This window comes from Equus przewalskii, chromosome 29 (genome assembly GCF_037783145.1).
Source record: "Equus przewalskii isolate Varuska chromosome 29, EquPr2, whole genome shotgun sequence".
Lineage (NCBI taxonomy): Eukaryota > Metazoa > Chordata > Mammalia > Perissodactyla > Equidae > Equus > Equus przewalskii.
The window spans coordinates 37,439,923-37,463,024 of NC_091859.1; the positions used below are offsets into that span (position 1 = coordinate 37,439,923).

Consider the following 23,102-nt stretch of genomic DNA (forward strand, 5'->3'; position numbering starts at 1 on the left):
AGCCATGCTCTGCTCTCCAGGAGCAGAAGAGAAAAAGAGAAGGCATTGGCAAGACAGCAATGTTCTGCAAACAGGTTGGTGGTGAGCAAATCTAGAACATTAAGGAGAAAATTCACAGAAACGCCTGTCAGACGAGGCTCTGAGTGGACTCTGAGGAAACAGAAGACCTGGAGAACTCGAGTTACATGAGGACTCCTGACAGGTTCAAATGGAGGGAGGGAGTGGAGGAGGCGCGTGTACTCTGAGTCGGATTTGGAGTTCACGGACCTCAGTGTGGAGCGGTACAGACTGATGGTGAGGCCAGCCCTGGGTCCTGCGCCTTTCCTAGCTAAAGTAGGAAGGAGATGGGTCACCTGCCTAAGATAGCTCTAGAGCGTCTGATTCCTCTAGATTGAATGAAGTGCCCTTCCTGTTCTTTGATTGCATTCTCACACTGTATTGTAATTGTCTAGTTTTTGTCTTTCCCACTAATCTGTAAGTTTTCTGAGGGCAAAGACTGTCTTCTTCACCATTATCTCAGCACAGCACCTGGCCTGTGATATGTGCTCAGTAAATATTTGTTGAATGAAGGAATGGTAGTCGGAGAAAGGTGAGGATATGGTTTAAGTTTTATGAATAAAATTATTGAAACCCCTGAAAATTAGGTCAAGGGAAAGGGGAGTGGTGGAGACCATCAAATTCAGTCCAAAAGTATTCAAGAAATTTGTAGAAAAAAGAAATAAGGATGTGAAAGGACCAGAAGGGGACTTGAGAAAAACAGAAAGTGGCAATAAGGAGCAATGATCTTTCTGGACCATTTTTATTGCCTTCTGAGATGATGGAGGAAAGGTGTGAACCTTGGTGAAGGAGATGGTGTCTCCTGGGGAAAAGCATTTTAATTGGCATTTATAGGAATGAGTAGGAATTTGAAGTTTATAGGTTTATTTGAAATTATAGGTTTCCTGTTTGAGGAGCTTAGTGAATGATGGTACCAGTCACAGAGATAGGGGATATAAAAAGGAGAGGAAATTTGAGGACAAAGATGATGTTTCATTTTGGACCTACTGGGCCATCCAAGTGAAGAAGACTATTAGGCAAAACGTGGGGTAGTTAAAGATTTGGAAGCGAATGTAGGGGAGGTTGTTGAAGTTGTGGACTTTTTGATTATTACTTCTCATCACTATTGTGCTAATTTTTTCGTTGGTGCCAGTTGAGTTGATTCTGACTGCTAGCAACCCTGTGTACGGCAGAGCGGAACCCTACCCAGGCTTTCTGTGCCATCCTCTCCCCTTCCAGCGCTGTGTCAGACAATGCTCTGCTGCTATTCATAGGGTTCTCATGGCCAATTTTTTTGGAAGTGGGTGGCCAGGTCCTTCTTCCTGGTCTGTCTTAGTCTGGAAGCTCCCCTGAAACCTGTCCACCATGGGGTGACCCTGCTGGTATTTGAAATACCGGTGGCATAGCTTTCATTGTGCTAATTAAAAATTGATTATAGATAAGCCTTTTTTTTTTTTTTAAATAGCAAGCAGTGGCTGAGGTCCACAATTTAGAGCTCTTTAATTGGACAGGACTTTTAAAGATAAAGAATCAAGAAAATTTCATAATATATATAGGTGGGAGAATAGAGCAAATAATTTAGGCTTGAGCAAATAATTTAGGCTTGAGATTCCAAGGAACTCAGTAAATTTAAACAATTTGTCACTTGTTTTTCTAATTAAGGCATAACATTTGTACAGATAAGTGCATAAAATGCACAGCTCAGTGATTTTTTTTCACGTATGTGTACACTTCTGTAACCACAACCCAGATCAAGATAGCCTCATAAGTTTCCCTCTGCAAGTCTGTAACCCTGTTTTTTCTTCTAGAGGTTTTAGATCACTGTGTAAATTTAGGATGGGAGAATCCTCCCTCTGCTTGGCAAAGCTCTGTAGGCTGCAGACTCAGGAAGTCCATAAGAGAGGAAAAGTCAAATCCTGGTTTGAATTTCACTATGCAGTGTGTCTTTTATTATTCTTGCTTACACTTGCTCCAGTTTCTCTTTGTAATGGAAATAAAGCAAACCTCTCAATTTTTCTGTACTTTTTGAAACTTAGCCTCTGAGTACGATCCCATCTTCTCTAGTATTTCTGAGAAATGAAGACCGTGGGGAGGATGGCAGAGCTGGAAAGCCTTCCGTTTTATTTGGGTTTCGTTACAGTGTGTATGTATGTTGCCGTTGTCTGTCTTCCGGATTATTAGGTCCTGTAAGAAATGGACTGTATTTTTCAGAGTTGGGAATAGTCCTATCTACTCCTTGAATACATCTGTTTAGTTTTTGAAAATTATGCCTTTTGGAGGAGTTTTTGTAGGACTAGACAGTCCCCGTTTGTGGAGGTAGCTCTGTCTCCACTATTTATTGATCAATAAACCATCTGGAATAGTAAAATGCTTTTTTTCCCCTTTGAAAATTTATATTGAGAAATAAACCGAACATATACAAGAGGAAAGAAAACAGTTAAAAGACATAATTATACAGTTAAAAGAATAATTATAAAACAAACACTCATATATCTTCTACATAGGCCCAGAATAGAAGATAACCAGACCCCGGAACCCCCCATGTGCCCCCTCCTGATCAAATGCCCTCCCTTCCTAAGACATTCACTAGCCTAAATTTTGTAATGGTCATTCCCTTTTCTTTATAGTTTTACAAACCATATATAGATGTGTATGTCTATATATATACACACACACACGTGGTTTTAAAACGTATATATTTGAGCTTTGTGTTAATAGAATTACACTGTATATTTTTGTGACTTGCTGTTTCCCCCAATATTGTGCTTTTGTAACTCATCCAGGTTGAGGGTGTTGCTGTAGCTCATTCATTTTCATGTAGTATAATATTCTGTTGGCTGAAAATACCGTAGCCTATTTATCTATTTTACTGTTGATTTTTGTTTGTTGCTGTATTTTTTTCTGTTAAAAATAATGCTATTAAAAATAATTTTTTGTCTGTGCAAAAGTTTAGGCTGCATACCTAGAAGTGTAACCACTAGTTTATCAGTAAATACACATTCAAGTCTGCTAGATGATGGCAAATTTTTTAAAAGTAGTGGTACCAATTTTCCCTCCCACCAGGAAGGGATGAAAGTTGCTATTGTTCTGCATCCTTGTCAACACTTGGTATTGCCCAACTATTTAATTTTAGCCAACCTGGTAGTTGTGGAATGGTATTTCTTTGTGGTTTTCCTGATTAACATGAGATTGGACATCTTTTCATACGTTTAGGACCATTTATGCATCCTCTCCAATGAAATTTCTACTCAGTTGTTTTGTAAATTTTTCCGGTAGATTGTCTTTTTCTTATCAAATCATAGCAATTCTTTATCATATTCTGAATGCTAATTCTTTGTCACAGTTATATGAGTTGCAAATCAGCATGCTTCTTCCCTTTTTATTCTGCAAATCTAGTCACCCAAGGAGAGATGCCTTAAACGTGGAGAGAAAACCATTGGCCTGGGGTTCTGTGCTAGGCACTATAGTGAAATGGCCATGCAGTTCTGCAAGGGCAAGGCCCTGGCACTGTGGAGCGAGCCGCATCTTAGTTACTGACTTCTGCTGACCTGTGGTGCTTGCCTTTGCAGGTGGAACAGGAGGATTTTGTAATGGAAGGGCATGGCAAGACTCCACCTCCTGGTGAAGAAAGCAAACAGTGAGTCACAGTGTATTTAAAAAGGGGTCTCATTACACATCTTCAGAAGCACTTTGGTTAAACATGCTGAGAGTGTGTTTGTAGGGGATGTATATGTTGGGCACATTGTGGAACTCACCAGTTGCTTTGGTGGCTGTTAATGCATTGCTTCTATTTATAGACAGACTAACTGGAGGGACAAGAAAGTTGGCTTTGTAGTTTTTCACGCTTGACTAATCAAAATTTATGTTACGCTTTAGCAAAGGCTTTAAGGCTCAGGATGGTCTAAATGGAACTAATTCAGCCTGGTTGATTTCCAAAGAAAGTGTAAAATGGTATATCCTTTTCTTAGCAGTGTCTTTATGAAGTGAACTAAATTAATAGACTGTTTCCCTGCTCTCCAAGTGTGCATTTATTTGAATAGTGCTTCCTGAAATTCTACTCCATTTAGTTATTTATACTTCTGATCTTTGTTTAAATAACAAATTGTTTCCCTAAAGGAACAGGAATTATAAATAATATAACTTAGCCAACATTCTAAATAATTCAGGATCTCTCCCCTGACTTCTTAAAGAGTGATAAGTCTTAAATCTGAAATTGGGAGTAGTTTTTTGGTGGCAGCGAGTAGATTTTTTTCCTCCCTCTGTCACAGAACTTGAAAAATTGTGTTGCAGAGCAGACTGGTGTTTCATATGCCCTTTTAAAGGAAAAACAGTTAGGACTGGCTTAAAGTACTGACATAACTGCTATTTTTTATTCAGACAGTAGTCTTCTAAGTTGAATAGGACAGTGATTCATGGAATTTACCGAAAATCTGTAGAGAGAAACTCCTTTCTCTCATCTTTTTTTTCCTTCCTAGAAAATAGTTTAGTTTTGGTGTGTATTATGAAAATTAGGTCTCTGAAACCCTTAGGAATGAATTATGCAGAATATGCTATGCTGCCACGAGGCCAGGTTCATTAAAGGAGAATGTTTGTCTTGTATTTGTTGTGAATGGAAACCAGGATATTTTCACAGCTGGTTTAATTTGCTAACCAGGCAGTTTTAAAAATAGCTTACAATATAAATCCTAACTTTGCTGTATTCTGTCAAATGCACTTATATTCTGCAGGGCTGATGGAATCAATTCAGCTTTAGCAAGTTAGAATGCCAAACGTCTAGTCCCAGTGGAATTACAGGAACACTTCAGGTGCTTCTCCCCGCCCTATGCCTACTCCCCCACCCCCTCGCTCTGGTCAAAGGTCTTATAATATAAAAATCATATCATACCTCCCATCTGACTAGGGTTTTCTGTGCACAGAATACTTTTCTTACATGCTGTGTGAGTTATTTCCACTTATTACAGTGTCTCCATTTTATTCAGAGATCCCATACTGGCCCATGGTAATGCAGCTTCAAGTGGAAGTTAAGATTTGAACCAGGATCTTTCTGACTTTAAAGTGTTTTATAATATCTCTTGAATCCCAATCCTTTGCCAACCTTGGGAGCTATGTTCCTGAAAAGTACTGTGGTTAGCAAAACTACAGTTGTCAAGATCAAAGTCTCATGGATAAGAGGGAGATGGGGGAAACAATGAAAATGGCATTAAGCCTATTTTTAAAACACAGATGAAAGTTCTGTTCTCTGGAGGGTATCCATTTCCCAAACAAACCAGTCTTTATCTTTAAAAACCTGCTCCAGTAACCCCTATCCTCGATCAGCTTCTTTAGCCATTAAGGAAACATTGCTGGGGCAGACTCCCACAAGTTTTATGTTATGTGAACTGTACCTCTTTTAGAGAGCTTCAAACAGCCCCAGCGTTCTTGAACTGTCCTGTGTTGTATCCTCGCCGTGCTCCTTTGGTTTGTTTCACAAGCCTCATACTGCCTTTTCACGGATGAATCCTGTCCTGTTTTTGTTTTTGTTTTTGTTTCTGGGCTTTGTCTGCTATCATATACTGAAATGATAAAGCAGAAATGAATCTTCTCACTAGGCGTTCCTCCTGGAGACCTGCCCACTCTTCTGTGGGAGTGAGGAGCAAAGGTGCTATGTTCTTTGGTGTGAGACAACAGAAATAAAAAGATTAAAAAAAAAATTTGTATCTCAGAACTGCCGTTGGCAAAGGATGATTGAATCCTGGTTAGTAGATCTAGCAATTGAATATTACATTTTAGATTCTGGAAGTGACACATTGCTGAATGATTTATGAAATTCCCACTTATTCTTTTATTTTTTTAACGATAAAAGTAATACATGATTGTCAGAAAACATTCTAAAGTGAATTTAGAAGTAAAAGTGAGACGCTTCTTTACCCTCCTTCCCCTCCTAACCTTCCTACACATTTCTGTATATATTTTCTCTTTTTTTTTTTTTGAGGAAGATTAGCCTTGAGCTAACATCTGTCACCAATCCTCCTCTTTTTGCTGAAGAAAATTGGCCCTGAGCTGACATCCGTGCCCATCTTCCTCTACTTTATATGTGGGACGCCTGCCACAGCATGGCTTGCCCAGCGGTGCATAGGTCCACACCTGGGATCTGAACTGGCAAATCCGGGGCCACCAAAGCAGAACTTGCGAACTTAACTGCTGTGCCACTGGGCTGGCCCTCATTTCTGTATATTTTAAAACAACAACTAAATAGGTTTTTTCCTAACATAATTCTGAGATTCGCCTTTTTTTCTGCTTTTTCTCCCCAAATCCCCCCATTACATAGTTGTATATTTTAGTTGTGGGTCCTTCTAGTTGTGGCATGTGGGACGCCGCCTCAGCGTGGCCTAATGAGTGGTGCCATGTCTGCGCCCAGGATCCGAACCAGCGAAACCTGAGCCACCACAGCAGAGCGTGTGAACTTAACCACTCGGCCACGGGGCTGGGCCCTGAGATTCACTTTTTTAATTTGACATCTTTTGCAGTCTACTTTGTTCTTTTAAACATCTGCAGAACATTCTGTTGAATGGATGTACTGTAATTCTTCTCTAATAGATATTTTGGTGGCTTTCACTTCTTTGATTATTACAAATAATATTTTATTGAACATCCTTATTCTTATATCTTTATACACAGGTGTTTGTTTCTAAAATAGATATCTAGAGACAGAGCTTTTCACTTCATGGGCATGTGTTTTTTACATGGAGGTAGCTGCTATCAAATTACCTTCCAGAAACGCTATATCAATAGTGTTCATTTCCATCAACAGCGGATGAGAGTGCCCATTTCTCCACAGCTTTGATGACAGTAACATTTTTTATCTTTAATTTTTTGCAACTCTAATATTTCATTGTTTTAATTTGCACCTTTCTGCTTACTAATGAGATGGAGTATCTTTTGTTAGTTTATAGGCCATTGATTTTTATTTTGTGTACCATCTAATTACATGTTATTCCCATTTTTCATTGGATTGTCTGTTTTGGAAGCTTTGTGGGAGCCCTTTATAAAGTGTTAATATTAACCTTTGTCTGTTGAAATGTTTTAATTATTTTCTCCCGGTCCTTATGTTTTAACATTGAGTGCCATGTTCTTTGGTGTGAAGCAACAGAAATAAAAAGATTTTTTAAAAAATTTTAAATACTAATAAACCTTTTAAATGTTTATGGAGTGAAATTGATGAGCCTTTATGGCTTCTATGTTTTGTGCTTGCTTAGGGAATTCTTCCCTACCCTAACATGATAAAATATTCTTAGTTTTTCAGCTTTATTTTTTTATATTTAGCCCTTTAATTGAACTGGTACTCATTTTTGTGTATGGTGTTAGGCAGAGATTTAACTTAATTTTTTTTCCAAATTAGTTTCCAAAATGGTTCTCATTCATTGGTGTTAGCTTGTGTGAATAGCCTCGTTCACTTATGGAGGTAGATGGAGCACAGGGCTAATAGAACTCGCTCAGTGTCGCAGAGCAAATTCTTATAAAGCTTACGTCTAAAATTATTTTGTTAGCTGATCTGTGCCACTTTCCTTGTTTCTTCATTTAACGTTTTTACCATAGGTTCTAGAAGTCTTGAAAAAATTGTTTTATTTCTCTGATGTTTATTTCAATGGAACTAAGTTCTATTAACAGGCAGATTAAGGTAGCTATGCGTGTAGAAAGCTTTCTTGAAAAATAATCGACTTTCATACCTTTCATACTGGGAATATCTGTGCTGAACTATTACTGTTGAGATCAGTTGCACTGAGTTCTGGTGTATGTGTGAGTGACATTTGGTAGAGTGGATAGCTTTAAACACTTTGTCTATTGTATTGTTTTAGTATTGTTGCTTTTTAATAAGGTTGATTTACTATTAGTATAATATAATCATTTTTTCTGAGGATATTCACTTTATGAGCTACTGCGGCAAGTCAGACAAGCTAAGTTTATTGCCATATAATTACTACATTAAACTTACACAATATTAATCACATGAGATGTTTAACACAGGGGTAAATATAAAACTATTTCAGCTTTTCAAAAAGCATGAACAGATAGTTGTTCATAGATTGTGTTTGACTCTGCTTATTGAAAGCTCATTTCAGATAAAATGTTTCTACCCAGGCAGGCTTTTGATTTGGTTTCATTTTAATATAAATGATAGTCTTGTAGTTTATGGGCAGACCATTTGTTGTAAATTATTTTGAAGTTAAGTATCAGTTTTTGTGTATTAGTGAGTTTGGCCTCTTTTTCATTTCTTCTTCTTCTTCTTTTTTAATGTAACAAACAAACAAGTCTAAGCTTTAAATCTCCATGCTAAAGTTTACTCATATTCTTCTAAGACATTTGTCTTTAACCTACTAAAATGATTCCGTTTTTCTAGTAAATTTTTGCTGGTTGAATTTTCTTAATTCTTTTGCTTCATTTTATGAAAGGTCATCATTAAAAACAAATCTCTTAAAGCAGGATCTCAAAGAACTGTTTGCACAGCCATGTTCACTGTAGCATTACTAACAATAACCGAGAGGAGAAGCAACCCAAGTGTCCCCTGACAGATGAATAGATAAGGCAAATGTGGTAGATACATACAATGCAATGCTATGAAGCCTTAAAAAAGGAGGAAATCTTGTCACGTGCTGCAACGTGGATTAACCTGAAGGACATTATGCTAAGCAAAATAAGTCAGTCATAGAGGACAAATACTGTATGATTCCACCCAGATGAAGTATCTAATGTAGTCGAAATCATAGAACCAGGCAGTAGAAAGGTGGTTGCCTAGGGCTGTGGTGAGGGAAGAGAGGGAACTAGTATTTAATGGGTGTAGAGTTTCAGATTTTCAAGATGAAAACATTTCAGAGTTTTGTTGCAAAACAATGTAAATATACTTAACACTATTGAACTTTATACTTAAAAATGGTTAAGATGTTAAACTTAATGTTATGTGTTTTTTACCACAGCAAAAAAAATTAGCAACCAAATTGAAATGTACTTTCAATGCAAAATATAGCCTGGATTTCAAAGACTTAGTACAAAAAAAAGAATGTGTAAAATTAATAACTTTTTTATTGATTTTATATTGAAAGGATCATCTTTTCTATATGTTGTGTTAAATAAAGCATACTAAAATTTAAAGAAACAAAACATGTCTTTTAATAATGTGCCCTATAGACAATATCTCCTTTTTAGGGATTGTTGATAGAATTAATTGTGTCAATTCCTATATTTCTACTTCCTTGGGGTGCCGTCTTTTTTGATCTCCCTTTCTAAGGGAGCATCTTGTCAGCGCTTTCATGGGAGACCTGTAAGGAGATCAAAGTGTTGAAGACAGTTTTGTATGGATTCAGAGAGAAGAATGTAATTTCCGGAGTTGACACTGCTCTTCATACCCAGTTGTGTAATTTGGCTTTGTGCTTGAGGTGCTATTTTCTAAATGTCTTAACTCCGCTGTCTTGATTAAATTCTCTTCTTACTAATTACGTTCTTCCCAAGTTAAATGTCTAGTTATAAAATGCCCTTCTAATTTTTCTGAATTATTAATTATACAGACCTTTCGTAAGTCCCAACAGTTTGTCCTTTCCTTGTCTTTATTTCTGTTCTTGCTCTCAGTCCTTAACCTACGGCTCTGTCTTCCTCGGATTCGTCTTATACTGCAGTGCCGCTTTTAAAGTTTTCTCCTCCCCACGTCTCTCCAGTATGGATTCCTTTCATTAGGATATTCCTTGTTTCGTATTGACTACCCAATTTAACACTAAACTCTTTGGGAACCATTCTTTTGGGTGCTTGTTTAAAAACTTTGGGCAGCTCTATAGCATTTCCTAAATACAGAAAGAATGAGAATATTTCCAAATCGCTTATTTTATAGATAATTATCTTCAAAGTACAAACCTTGGTATATGGCCATAGGAAAGGTTTTTTTAACGTTTTATTTTCTGTATTCTGCCATCAGTTTTTCACCAGTTTTTTTTCCTTTGAACCACTAAAAATGTACATGTTGAAATAAACTTCTGAAGAAGAAGTACCAAATTGAACCCCCTGTAAACTCAATCACTATTACGCAGCGTAAGCTGGACATCAGAAGAATTGTTGGCTTTTCTATATAATCTTTTCAGATTGTTTTTGGGAGAAAGGAAATGAATTTTATTTTCAAGTTAATTAGTATTTTGAAAATGTCACAAAGAAGTTCAATAGATGATAGTTATGCTCATGGAATTTTGGCTGTTGGGAATTTGAGTCTAACCATAAACGTTTTGTACTAGATCTTTGCGAAACTTTCAGTTGCTAACAAATGTTCTAATTTGCATTGAAGTTACTTAAAAAATTTAATCTTCTGAAAACGTCTTTTGTTCCCAAGCGTCTCAAAAGTATAATAAATAAGTTCTGAATTTTATTTTATGAGGTTTTTCTTGGATTTCTGGACCATGGATTAATTATAATAAGGGTAACTTCAGGAGATACATGTTTCATAATTGAAAATGACTGCAAACTATATGGGTTGCTGTTAGTTATAGGCTAAGGTGGTGACTTTAAAGAACAGTGAATAGGGTAGATCATGCTCTCAGAAAACTGCAGTTGATTTACTAGAAGTCTTATTTATTTACCTTATATTTTACTTATGGACAAATAATATGCCTTTATGGAAAAACATTACTTAAAAGGCAAGATGTATCTGTTCTGCTCCTTGAAATTGGTGCTTTAAGCTTCTTTTTTGGAGATGTTTTGTTATTATATATTTGCAAAATGTTTTGATATGCATAGCATTGTGTAAATATAGGGAAAGAAATACATGTTTCGCTGCAGGATTCTCCATTGGTTTAATGAAGAGAAGCTGGTGTTTATTTCCCGAAAATTTTACGATCACTAGAGGGCATGGACACAACTTCTGTCCTGAGCACTCTGCCTGGGTTTCCCTTCCGTCTAGGAATCTCTGTGAACCAAAGTTTGTGCTAAGTAGAGGAGGAGAATGTAGTAAAGAGGAGGCACCATGTGATGGCAGGCAGCGAAAAGGTCAGTTAAGGCTTTTTGCTAAATCTTCCTCTCTGCAAGGAGAGACTTTTGTTGGCTTGGTCACTGCCTAAAAAGTGCCTGGCACACAGAAGGCATCAATAATTATGTATTGAATGAATGCAGATGCCAGTAAGCTCCCACCAACTGTTAGGAATCCCTGTTCTACACACTCACTTTGAAAATCCGAAATGGGATTATTAAAAATCCTAAACGCAGAATATTTTATTTGTTATTAACAGAAGAAAAGTGAATTGATAACATGTCTTGTCGACTTTATATTCAGTGCTGTCTTTATATTCCAACAGACCCCATTTTATCACTACTCTTCTCCTTAAGCATCCCTGCCTGTAAGGCAGTTGTTGAGTATCGTTCATTTTGTAGAAGATGCCTTTCTATCCAAGTCTGAACTTTTTCTTGGCTTCTGAGGGTCTCCGTAAGATGCCTTTAGTCTACCCATGCATATTTGCTCTACTGTTCAGAGGCATTTCCTGCCCCTGCCCAGTGGCTCTCCTTAAGGTCTTCTGTGCACTTCTGGTTTCCTTCCCCTTCACGTGCCTTTTCAGGCAAAGAGGATCCTTTCTGACCGGGAGCAAATCTAGGTTTTGTGGGAATGCTCTGTAAGAAAAATAAAATCAATTTCAAATACAAAATTAGATACAAAAGTGAATATTTATTTACAACGAGGAGAAAGCACAAAAATGGCAACTTTTCACAAGTTGACAAATACTGCACAATTCAGAAAAATAGCGTAATATTTGTATTAATTCACTGCCTAACACATCACTGTAAAACTTTTTTCCCTACATTTTTTGGCTGCATACTCTTTGATTACCCTTTTGTGTTACAACAATTCTGTGATATTTTCTAAAAATAGAATAGAGAGGTAATTCAGTGTTTTCTATAGCATGGTTGACCAAATACAGCTTTTATTATTGACGCATTAGAAAAGTTCCTTTCAGCCTCACAATTCATTTTTAGTAACATCATATAAATTTGTAAGATTGCTATCAACTTTAGGAAAACCTCTATCAAGTGTCTTTTATATATGAGCTATAAGATTTCAAGGCTTCATTTTTTTCTTGTATATTGACTACCCTGAAATACTGTTTGAATTGACACCTTTATATCATGATATGACCTGGCCCTGCACATTTCTGTCATGATGCAGAGTAAGCTGGCCCAGTAACATCTTTGTACACAGGATGGTTAACAATAACTCAACCATACATGGAAGTGACTGAGAACCACATAAATATATTCCATTAAACCCAAAATAAATATATCGCCAATTTAACCTTCCCCTTAGGGATTCCCAAAATGCCTGCAGCCCCTCTAACTTTACTGACACAGAGGCAATAATGATGGGGAGAAAGTTGAGGTGAAGGAGGCTGTGGTTTTAATAATCTGGGTTAAGATTGAGATAAAACTATCTTGTCTTTGCACAGACATTATTTATAAAAAATAAAGGGTCATTTGACCAAAGTTCCAAAGGAGAACTCAACAATTCCTAATTTCAAAATATATTACAAAGCTATGATAATCAAAACAATGCGGTACTGGTGTAGCAGACCAATGGAATAGAATAGAAAGCCCAGAAATAAATTCCCTCATGCAGTGTCAAATGATCTTTGACAAGGGCGCCAAGACCACTCAATGGGGAAAGGAAAGTCTTTTCAACAAATAGAGTTAGGAAAACTGATGCCCACTTGCAAAAGAATGAAGTTGAACCCTTCTCTTATACCATATACAAAAATTAACTCAAAATGGATTAAAGACCTAAGCTTAAGACCTAAAACTATAAAATTCCTAGAAGAAAACGTAGGAGAAAAGCTTCATGAGATTGGACTTGGCAGTGGTTTCTTGGATATGACACCAAAAGCATAGGCAAAAAAACAAAAATAGACAAATGGGACTACATCGAACTTAAAAATTTTTGTGCATCAAAGGACACAATCCATAGAGTGAAAAGGCAACCTACAAAATGGGAGAAGATATTTGCAAATCATGTATATGATAAGAGATTAATATGGGTCCAGCCTGGCGGCCCAGTGGTGAAGTTCACACGTTCCACTTCGGCAGCCCGGGGTTCGCCGGGTCAGATCCCGGTTGTAGACCTACGCACTGCTGGGCAAGCCATGCTGTGGCAGGCGTCCCACATAGAAAGTAGAGGAAGATGGGCATGGTTGTTAGCTCAGGGCCAGTCTTCCTCAGCAAAAAGAGGAGGATTGGTGGCAGATGTTAGCTCAGGGCTAATCTTCCTCAAAAAAAAAAAAAAAAAAAAAAAGAGATTAATATCCAGAGTATATAAAGAACTACACCTCAACAACAAAAAATCAAATAACCTGATTAAAAAATGGGCAAAGGACTTGAATAGACATTTCTCCAAAGATGATATATAAATGGCCAACAAGCATATGAAAAGATGCTCAACATTACTCATCATGAAAGAAATGCAAATCAAAACCACAATGAAACATCACTTCACACCCACTAGGATGGCTACAATCAAAATAAAACAAAAAACAGAAAATAGCAGATGTTGGCAAGGATGTGGAGAAATTGAAACCTTTGTGCACTGTTGGTAGGATTATGAAATGGCATAACAGCTATGGAAAATAGTATGGAGGTTCCTCAAAAACTTAAAAATAGAACTGCCACATCATCCAGCAATCCCCCTTGCGGGTATGTATCCCAAGGAATTGAAAACAGGATCTTGAAGAAATATTTTCACACCCATATTCATAGCAGCACTAGTCACAATAGCCAAGAGGTAGAAGTAAGTTGTGTCCATCTGCGAGTGAATGGGTGAAGATGTGGTATATATATATACACAATGGAATATTATCTGGCCATAAAAAGGAAGGAAACCCTGTCACATGCTGTGACATGGATGAACCTTGAGAACGTTATGCTAAGTGGAATAAGCTAGTCACAAAAAGATATATACTGCGTGATTCCACTCATATGAGGTATCTAAAGTGGTCAAATTTATATAAACAGAAAGTAGAATGGTGGTTACCAGGGGCTGGGGAGAGGAGAAAAAGGGAAGTTGTTGCCTAGTAGGTGTAGAATTTCACATTTGCAAGATGAAAAAGTTCTGGAGATCTGTTTCACCTCAATGTGAATATACTTAACATGATTTAACTGTACATTTAAAAATGGTTAAGATGGTAAATTTTATGTTATGTGTATTTTACCACAGTAAAAAAAGAAAAAAAATACATTGCAACAGAAAAAAAAGAGACAGAGATCGTGTGGGAATAGTGTTCGGACCCCTCCTAAGGCTTTGGGGGAGCCCTGTGAAAGCGAGGGGACCTGCGCTGCAGCTTCATTAGCTTCATAATGAAACATCTCTGTTTTGACCATTCTGGTCCTGTCCTTCCTTTGAAGGCCAGCTCAACTGAGCTGTAGTGTCTCTATTTTTTAACTCTTTCTCTGTTAGCGTGGAACCGTATAGTAAACAATTTATCTTACACTTTCTTGTTGACTTTCCTGTGTATATGCCTTATCTCCCAATTACAGGATTTTAAGTATTGTCTTCTTGTACACTCTATAAATACCTACGTTCTTGGTATTTATCTATTCATTCCTTTGCATATTTGTTTGGTCTTTTATTCAGCCAATTCATTGAATTCCTACTGTGTGACAGATCCAGAATAAAAGCCACATACTCTGCCCTTAAGAAGCTCATAGTTTAGAGGAGGAAGCACCAAGGAAACGAGTGACAATGATATTAGGGTATGAAGGTGCTACCACAGAGGTATGTCCAGGGTTCCAGGCAGCACAGAGGAGACACCCGACTCAAACTGGAGTATCAAGGAAAGCTTCATCCAAATGCACATTTGATTTTTGAGTCTGGTTCTAAAGAATTTGAGAGCCAGCCCTGATGGTCTAGTGGTTAAAGTTCAGTGCGCTCTGCTTCAACGGCCTGAGTTTGTTTCCTGGGCGTGGAACTACACCGCTCGTCTGTCAGTAGCCATGCTGTGTGGCAGCAGCTCACATAGAAGAACTAGAAGGAGTTATAACTAGAATATACAACTATGTACTGGGGCTTTGGGGAGGGGAAAAAAAAAGAAAAAAGAGAGAGGAAGATTGGCAACAGATGTTAGCTCAGGGCAAATCTTTCCCAGCAAAAAAAAGAAAAAGAAAAAGAGGCTTATTAAATTTAAAAAAAAAGAAGAATTTGAGAACTTTCTTTTTTTTTTGAGGAAGATTAGCCCTGAGCTAACATCTGCTGCCAATCCTCCTCTTTTTGCTGAGGAAGACTGGCCCTGAGCTAACATCCGTGCCCATCTTCCTCTACGTTATATGTGGGACGCCTACCACAGCATGGCTTGCCAAGCAGTGCCATGTCCGCACCCAGGATCTGAACCAGTGAACCTTGGGCCGCCGAAGCAGAACATGGGCTCTTAACCGCTGCACCACTGGGCCGGCCTCAGAGAACTTTCTTTTCTATGTTCCCTAAAAGGTCTTTTCTAATTTCTAAATGTGATAACAGTCTAAGTGCTGACATTCTATTTTCATTGCATTGGAGAGTCCCATGTAGTTTGGCTACTATTTCCACCTTCTGACTTTGTTGGGGTAAGAATCCTGGAAAAAGCTCTCACATTTATTCATCGGCCTTCCTCATCGCCATTGTTTGGTCATGTTGAAGTCGATAAGACTTAGAAAAGCCTTTGCCTTTCTTATGTTCTCTACATGATGAACTCTTACTCATTCTTTAAGACTCAGTTTAAAATCTCACCTCCCCTGTGACATCTTTTCTGACTCTCCCAGCAGTTAGTCCTTTGTATTCCTATAGCATAACTATCTTACATCTCTATTTATACATTAATAATGGCACTTACCATGCTATATTTTAATTATGGATTTACATGTCTCTGTCCTTCAAGGTGTTAACAATCATCTTTGTATCCCCCTGGGCCTGGTTCTAGCACGGTATCTAATTCATAGTAGAAGCTCAAAAAATGTGTCTTGCCTGCATGAATGAATGGTGAGTCCAGAGTTTGGAGTCTTATTTTTGACAGTCAGTTGGTCTTACTGTATTTCATGGTCACAGGTTGCATTCTTGACAACAACCAGTTATCTTATAATAGAATCAATTCTACCTTCAAAATACATTGTGTAGTTTCCTCCACCTCTACCACCCCTGCCTGGTCAAGGCGACCCTCACTTAGATGGCCGTGATCGCCTTCAAGCTTGTCTCTCTGCTTCTCCTCTTGGTCCTTGTAGTGGATTCTCCGTATAGAAGCCAGGATGAGCTTTTGAAAATATAAATCTGAACCTGTTTCTCCCAAAGTGGTTGTAAGACCACCGTGGGTCCTTGGAATACTTACTTTGGGAGGTTTTGGAGACTTTGTCCCACTTTATAGGAGACATAGTCAAAGGTACCCACATCCCATATTAAATATGTGGTTTTGTTCATTTTTGCTATCACATCTTAAAAGAATTTAATAATTTTGCTTCTGAAATTTTTTGGCTACAAATAACTGACTTAATTTATAATTACCTAAGATTCCTTAACAGTTAACATATTTAGGAATTTTTGCAAAGTGAGAATTGTTTTCAAATATATGAAAAAAAAATTTTTTTTTAAAGATTTTATTTTTCCTTTTTCTCCCCAAAGCCCCCCCGGTACATAGTTGTATATTTTTAGTTGTGGGTCCTTCTAGTTGTGGCATGTGGGACACCACCTCAGCATGGCTTCATGAGCGGTGCCATGTCCAGGCCCAGGATCCAAACTGGCAAAACCCTGGACTGCCGAAGTGGAGCACACGAACTCAACCACTCAGCCACAGGGCGGCCCCAAATATATGAAAATTTTATAAATGCTAAATTTAACAGTGAATGAAATGGCTGGGTTGTTATGTTTTGAGGACATTTAAGCATTATTAATTTTTATGGTTATAATTTTATTTTTTGTATTTTGTATTTGTAGATATATTTTTTCAGGTCCCAAACATTTTCCTAGGCCCCCGAAAAGCTTCTATGGACCCTAGGTATTAAGTGGAGAGAGAGTAATGGATAAAATGGCACCATTCACTCTCGTGCTTTAAAATTCTTCTGTGACTTTGCACTGCTTGTAAAATAAAATCCTTACCGTGGCCTGCAAGTCCCAGTATGATCCAGCTCCTACTGCCTCAGGTCCATCTCATACCTCTCTCCCCTGCTCACATGGTCTAGCCTCCTGATCATCCCTCTTGTTCTTTGAACATTCAAGCAGTTGCTTTTCATCTCAGCTTAAATGTCCCCCCTGAGAAAAGCCTTCTCTAACCACCTTATCTGAAGTGAACCTCCTTCAGTTATTCCAGATCCCACCAAACTATTTCCTTCTCAGTGATTTCCTTCTCTCCTGAGGATGTTGGCTCCATGTGGACAGGAGCCTTTCCTCTCTGGTTTACTGCTGTACCCTCAGCACCTAGCTCAGAGCCGGACACATAAAAAGCAATTAGTACAATTTGTTGAACAAATGAAGAGTTATGTTAGTAGATTTTGTAATTTAACCATCCTTGCCTTGTTGGTATAAACCCTACATACTCATAATGAATTATTCTCTTAAAACTGCTAAAATCTTAAAAATTCTAAATTCTTCACCAAGTGAAGATTGATCTATAGTTTTATTTTTTGTACCATCTTAGTTCAGATGGATATTAGGAATATGGGCAGCTTCATAGAAGAAATTAGGAAGCTTTCCCTTTTATTTCCATAAGTTTGGGAATAGTAGGGATAAAATGGAAATTGTCTGTTTGATATAAATTTGGTAGAATTCACCCAGAAAACCATTTGTGCCTGATGTAGTTTTAGTGGCCAGCTCTTTGAATATCTTACAAATTTCTGCTATGGGTTTTTGTTGTTATTTTCATAACTTTTTTTGAGTTGATTTTGGTAATTTTTGTTTTCCTTGACTCTCGTCCATTTTATTTAATCTTTAAGTTTATTGACATAAAGTTACGTATAATTCTCTTACAATTTTAAAAAATCCTCTCCAAATCTATATAATGTCCCCTTTCTCAGCCCTAATCTTAACTTATGACTTCTCCCTCTTTTTAATTGATCAGATTTTCCAAAAGATTATCTACTTTTATCTTTTAAAACAAAAAAGTTTTTGGTTTTACTGATTCAGTCTACTCTTTTTTTGACTATTACTTTATGCTTCTATCATTATTAATTTCTTTTTTGGGTTTGTTACTTGTTTTCTAGACTTTTTAGTCATTATTTTTCAATCTTGTTTTCTAATAAAAATATTTTAGTAGTAGTATATTGTTACCAAAAGCACCAACTTTGAAAGATAACACTCATTTGAGTGGCTTTTTTTTCTTTTGAGGAAGATTAACCCTGAGCTAACATCCACTGCCAATCCTCCTCTTTTTGCTGAGAAAGACTGGCCCTGAGCTAACATCCGTGCCCATCTTCCTCTACTTTATATGTGGGACGCCTGCCACAGCATGGCTTGCCAAGCGGTGCCATGTCCGCACCCAGGATCTGAACTGGCGAACCCCAGGCCGCCGAAGCAGAACGTCGCACTTAACTGCTGCACCACTGGGCTGGCCCCTCATTTGAGTATTTAAGTACTGCCTTGTTTGTTTAAAAAAGTAAACTCGTCTCTTGTTACTTCGTATCCTCACTTTGTAATAATATAATTTACAACACTATTTAATTGTTAATGTGAAAAAAGTACAATAAATATATTGCAGAGTCCAGAATGTCTGGAAATATAGGAGAAATAGCGTATTTATTGCACTTGTTTCTTTTAGATGGACAACTGGACTAATTGCTCTAAGTTTAGAAGTATCTCACGAAAAATAGACATCTGGAGGTTGAAGAAAAAATATTATTTTATTTGAAAATAGAACTAATATTTTGTCATAAAACGTGTTTATGTTTTCTGACTTTTCGGGTAGCTTGTTATTTAACACTTACAAGGTAACGCATATGCACATTTACACAATAATATTCTGCATTGGGGAATGGACACTTAGCAAAATTCAGTTTTTTAAAGAAATTGTGTCCATCGCAAATTAAAACAAGGCAGTTTGTACAATCTCCATGCATTTTAACATGTTGAGTATGCTCCACGTAAGTAAGCTTTCCGTAACTCATCTGGAAGGTATTGGAAGGATAAAAATAGACTAAATATTCAAAATTTCCATCCTAGGAGTTTCCTGCTTTTGCCTACATCTCAATTGTCAGTCCAGGTCCTGGCTCTTACTCCACTCAGGGTTGTCTAAAGACAGTGGAAGCATTTTACGCCATAAATATTCAGGCTGCCGGATTGTCTAGGCATTGGCCTCTGCCTGCCCTGAAACAGCTCGTTTCCTGTTCTTCTGTCAGAGTGGAAAAAGCAAAGTAGGGAGACTGTTTAAAGACCCAGAAGCCGGGATGACAAACTTGTGGGATTTAGAAAGGGTTCGTAGGTTCCTTTTCAAGAAATCCTGAGTTTAAGGAATCCATCGGTTCCTGTGGGCTGGCATGTCGGATGACACTAGGTCAGCCTCCTGCATTTGGCAGAACCCCATGTGGAATCTCACCTTTTCTGGTTTATAAGGACAGACGGAGTCTGGTAATCACAGGGTACTTTTGTCTGCTTTCTATCATTTTACTTTATTTCTTCAAGCAATCCTTAAAACAAGTAGTTGGAGGCAAGTTTCTAGAAACTGTGACTTTCATTGCTTATATTTGGGTGGCAGATTTCCTCCCGTTCAGCCCAGCACTTCTAAATGGAGGTCCAAGTGATTAATTCATTCATTTATTCACTTACTATGTGGGGCTTGGTGTGGGGCCTCACACAGCAATGAAGGAAGATGGGATGTTTGTCCTTAGACATACTGGGGAAGACCGACGGTAAGCAGATTCTTTCACAAATAATAAATTGCACTTATGACCAGTACTCTGAAGAAGTAGTAAAGGACGTTGTGGGAGAGTTGAACAGGAAGGCCTGGTCTAGACTGGGAGGGTCAGAGAAAGCTTTCCTGGGGTAACGACTGACTTTTGTGATGGCGAGGATAAGATGAACAGAACTGCTAAAGGAAAGAAGCCAAGCACAGAGTTTTAGAGCTGAAAGGAACCAAAGATATCATCTAGTGATACCCAGGCTTTCCATTCCATCAATGAAAAGCCTGAGGCCCAGGGAGGTAAAGGGATTTACCTAACTAAAATCACACGCCTGGTAGCCCCACGGCTAGACATGCAAACCCAGCATGGGTTTCTTAGGTGGGTAGAAATTGAGATGCTATAGTGAGAAGGGACAGGGATGGGGGAGGCCAGGGAGGTTTCGAATGTAGGGCTTACCCCGAGTTAGCAGCCCAGCTACTTCCTCAGGTGGGGGAGGGGATTAAAGATGACTCACATCTGACCTAGCCTAGAGGAACTCAGTTTGCTGTGCTGTAGTACAGTTTTTATTTGGGGTGGGGGAGGAGGTACCAAAGACACATAGACCCAGAACAATAAATGTGGAGTTCAATTGGGAAACCAGTCCCTGTTCTGCAGCTGACTAGCTGCGTGATCTGGGATAAGTCACTTAACCTCTCTGAATTGCCATTCACAGTTTATACTTTGGTGTATTTCCTTTCAGTCTTTTCCTATTCATTTTAGGAGCTTGTTAGAGATCAGTTGTGCCCTATATTTCACCTTAATCTTTAAAAACCAAAGTCTCTTGTTTGGGGAAGGTGTTATTTAAGCCCCCTTTTAAAGAGCAGTTTGCCAGCCTGTGCTTGCCCAAACATCTAGAGAATAACTGTAGCAAGCGAGCCAAGCTCCAGGATCTGCAAGAATCGTTAGCGCTGAACATATTTCTATAAACCAATAAAGGTTTTTATATTTTGTTCATCTGTTACCCTTATGCTGTTGCCACTTTCACATTCAGTGTGTGTAGGCGGAGAGTATGAGATAACAGCATTTCACAAACGAGAGTGAGTGGAAAAGGGCCGCTTTCCCTTTAAGGCGGTTTCATTCCCCAGCTCCCGCCCCTTTCCTGATTGACAAACCTACCCGAAGTCACATGATCCGCCTCTATTTGAAGGTCACAAAAAGCTGCTTCCTTTAGAGACAGAGGGGGAGAGAGAGAGCAAGAGGGAGAGTGAGTGAGAGAGAGTTAGTTCAAGCCAAAATGGCCGACAGAGTCTCTGCTGGTTTCTGAATATTTAAAATACAAAAAAACAGATAGACAAAAAGAAATCATTTTTTGGACCTTTTTTCATTTCCATTTCTACCTTGTATGCCTCAATTTGCTGGATTTAAGCACTGCTGCACTTTATGAGGTTGGTAAATATTTTCGATTTTTTAAAACCAATTGATTTATATGGATCTTGTCTAACCGTTTTCACTGGTCGTGTTGCAAATCGACATTTGTCTAGCATGGAGATTGGCTTCAGACATTTCGTGAATCTGTAAATCAGACCCGTGATGTACTTTTGGTTCGGCATTTTAGAAATGGAAAAGCCTTGGTAAAATATTTAAATTTTGAAGTGATTTAATTGCACTTTTAATGTATATGCAGATTTTCATCATCGTTTCTGTTTTGCAAATAAATGAAACTGCGAGTAATTGGAAATTTGATATTTAGAAAGAGGCTTTTAAAAAACACAGACCTCTCCCTGCCCCCTTAAATCTGCTGCAAAAATTTGCATAAATATAAATGGGTTTGCATTCTTTCGGCTGCTAAGGCCGACAAAGGATCTGGGAGGGCAAGCACTACCACGGAAAGCCTTTTTTTTTTTTCTTCTTTTTTAAAAGGTAGGCCATCCTTCCTAGAGAGATGTAAAACCTAAAATAAGACCTGATACATTTTAAACATTAGGCTGGGGGCGAGCGAACACCAGGAGGTTTGAGGTTTGTAGATTCCCCTGCTTGAAACCCTCCCAAGCAGTGTGTGGATCACCCCTCTCCTGCCTGCGCGCGCTCGTTTGCACTGGGTCTCTGTGTGTGTTCTCAAATGTGCAGCCAGATGCGCTTTTATTTTGATCGTGGTTTGAACCAAATGGTATGACTATCTTGTAAACATGGTGTTTTAAAGATATAAACAGCTATTCGCCCCGATTAGGAATTATTTCTTTATCAGTGTCTCCCTGTAGATTGGCCTTCACCATTTCTCATGGTTTACAATTTTTGTTTAATTTTATGCAGATGAACCTGGCTTTTCAGCATAAATTCAGCATCTGTGTGCGTCGTTGCCTGTTTTGCCCATGTATCCATTGTGAAGTGGTCATTTAGGGTCACATGAATAAGTAGCTGTGTGTGTATGTATGTTGCCCCTGGAACTGTGCAGTGCCCTGAAGTTAAATTCCATTACTCCTAATGCAGGATTCTAGAAAGCCTGGGAGCAGGGAGGGAAGAAAGCTGAAAACTTGCTTTCTCAGAGCCACCTCCCCCTATCATTGTGAGAGTGTGATGTAATGCCTCTCGGTCTGGTGGGCTGAAAGGATGTAGTTTGTGATGTGGCGGGGAGATTGCCCCCACCCCTGAGTAAATTACCCCACACCCTCAGCACATCCCTGGCTCTGAGAGGCCTTGTTTTCTTTTCTTTTTTTTTCCCCCCTAATTTGTATCCTGATTTATGCTGTGGCATATTGGCATGAGAAAGAGACCGTTCTTCTAAATCTGTTACAAAGTATAGTTTAGAAAAGGCATTTAAAATATGCAAATAAGTCGAATTGTCATATCCTCATCATTAAATATGTAGACTTGGATTAAAGCTAATTGAGCATAAATGGAATAATTTTGATTAGAAGGGAGCAGTTATTTTTGTCGTTGTTTCTTTTTTAATTAATCTAATTATAAGATGCTTGCTGGGCCTGAAAGTGTTAAAAAAATAAAAAAATGCTGGACTATTTTGAAAATTTGACAGTCTGGAAGAGGGTGTGTAGTGCTTTCAAAAGCTTTATTCACTGTTAAAATGGATTGGCCTCTTGTGCTGAAAATGGCCTGTTTCTTTGGGCCAATTGTGTGCAGATGAAGGGACTTTCACGCTAATTTAACAAAAAGACTTGCCATTTGAATACATAAAGATAATTATTAAGTCCTCTGTCTCTAAAGAGAAGGATTTAATTATTTTTCCAAAATTAATGTTATTA

The 23,102-nt window shown here is 38.2% G+C and overlaps 1 protein-coding gene across 7 annotated transcripts in view; it reads left to right on the forward strand.

Annotated features, from left to right (window-relative positions):
* Positions 1–23,102, forward strand: part of TNRC6B (trinucleotide repeat containing adaptor 6B) — a 237,698-nt gene that overhangs the window by 94,554 nt on the left and 120,042 nt on the right. For 3 of the 7 annotated variants that reach the window (XM_070600144.1, XM_008519767.2, XM_070600145.1), the window contains one exon: positions 3,606–3,673. The exons of 2 other annotated variants lie outside the window; for them this stretch is intronic. In XM_070600144.1, the coding sequence (XP_070456245.1) occupies positions 3,606–3,673 (68 nt within the window). Of the gene's footprint in view, positions 1–3,605; positions 3,674–21,010; positions 21,291–23,102 lie in introns of those variants that run through there. 2 more of the 7 variants (XM_008519768.2, XM_070600148.1) reach the window with 2 other exon arrangements.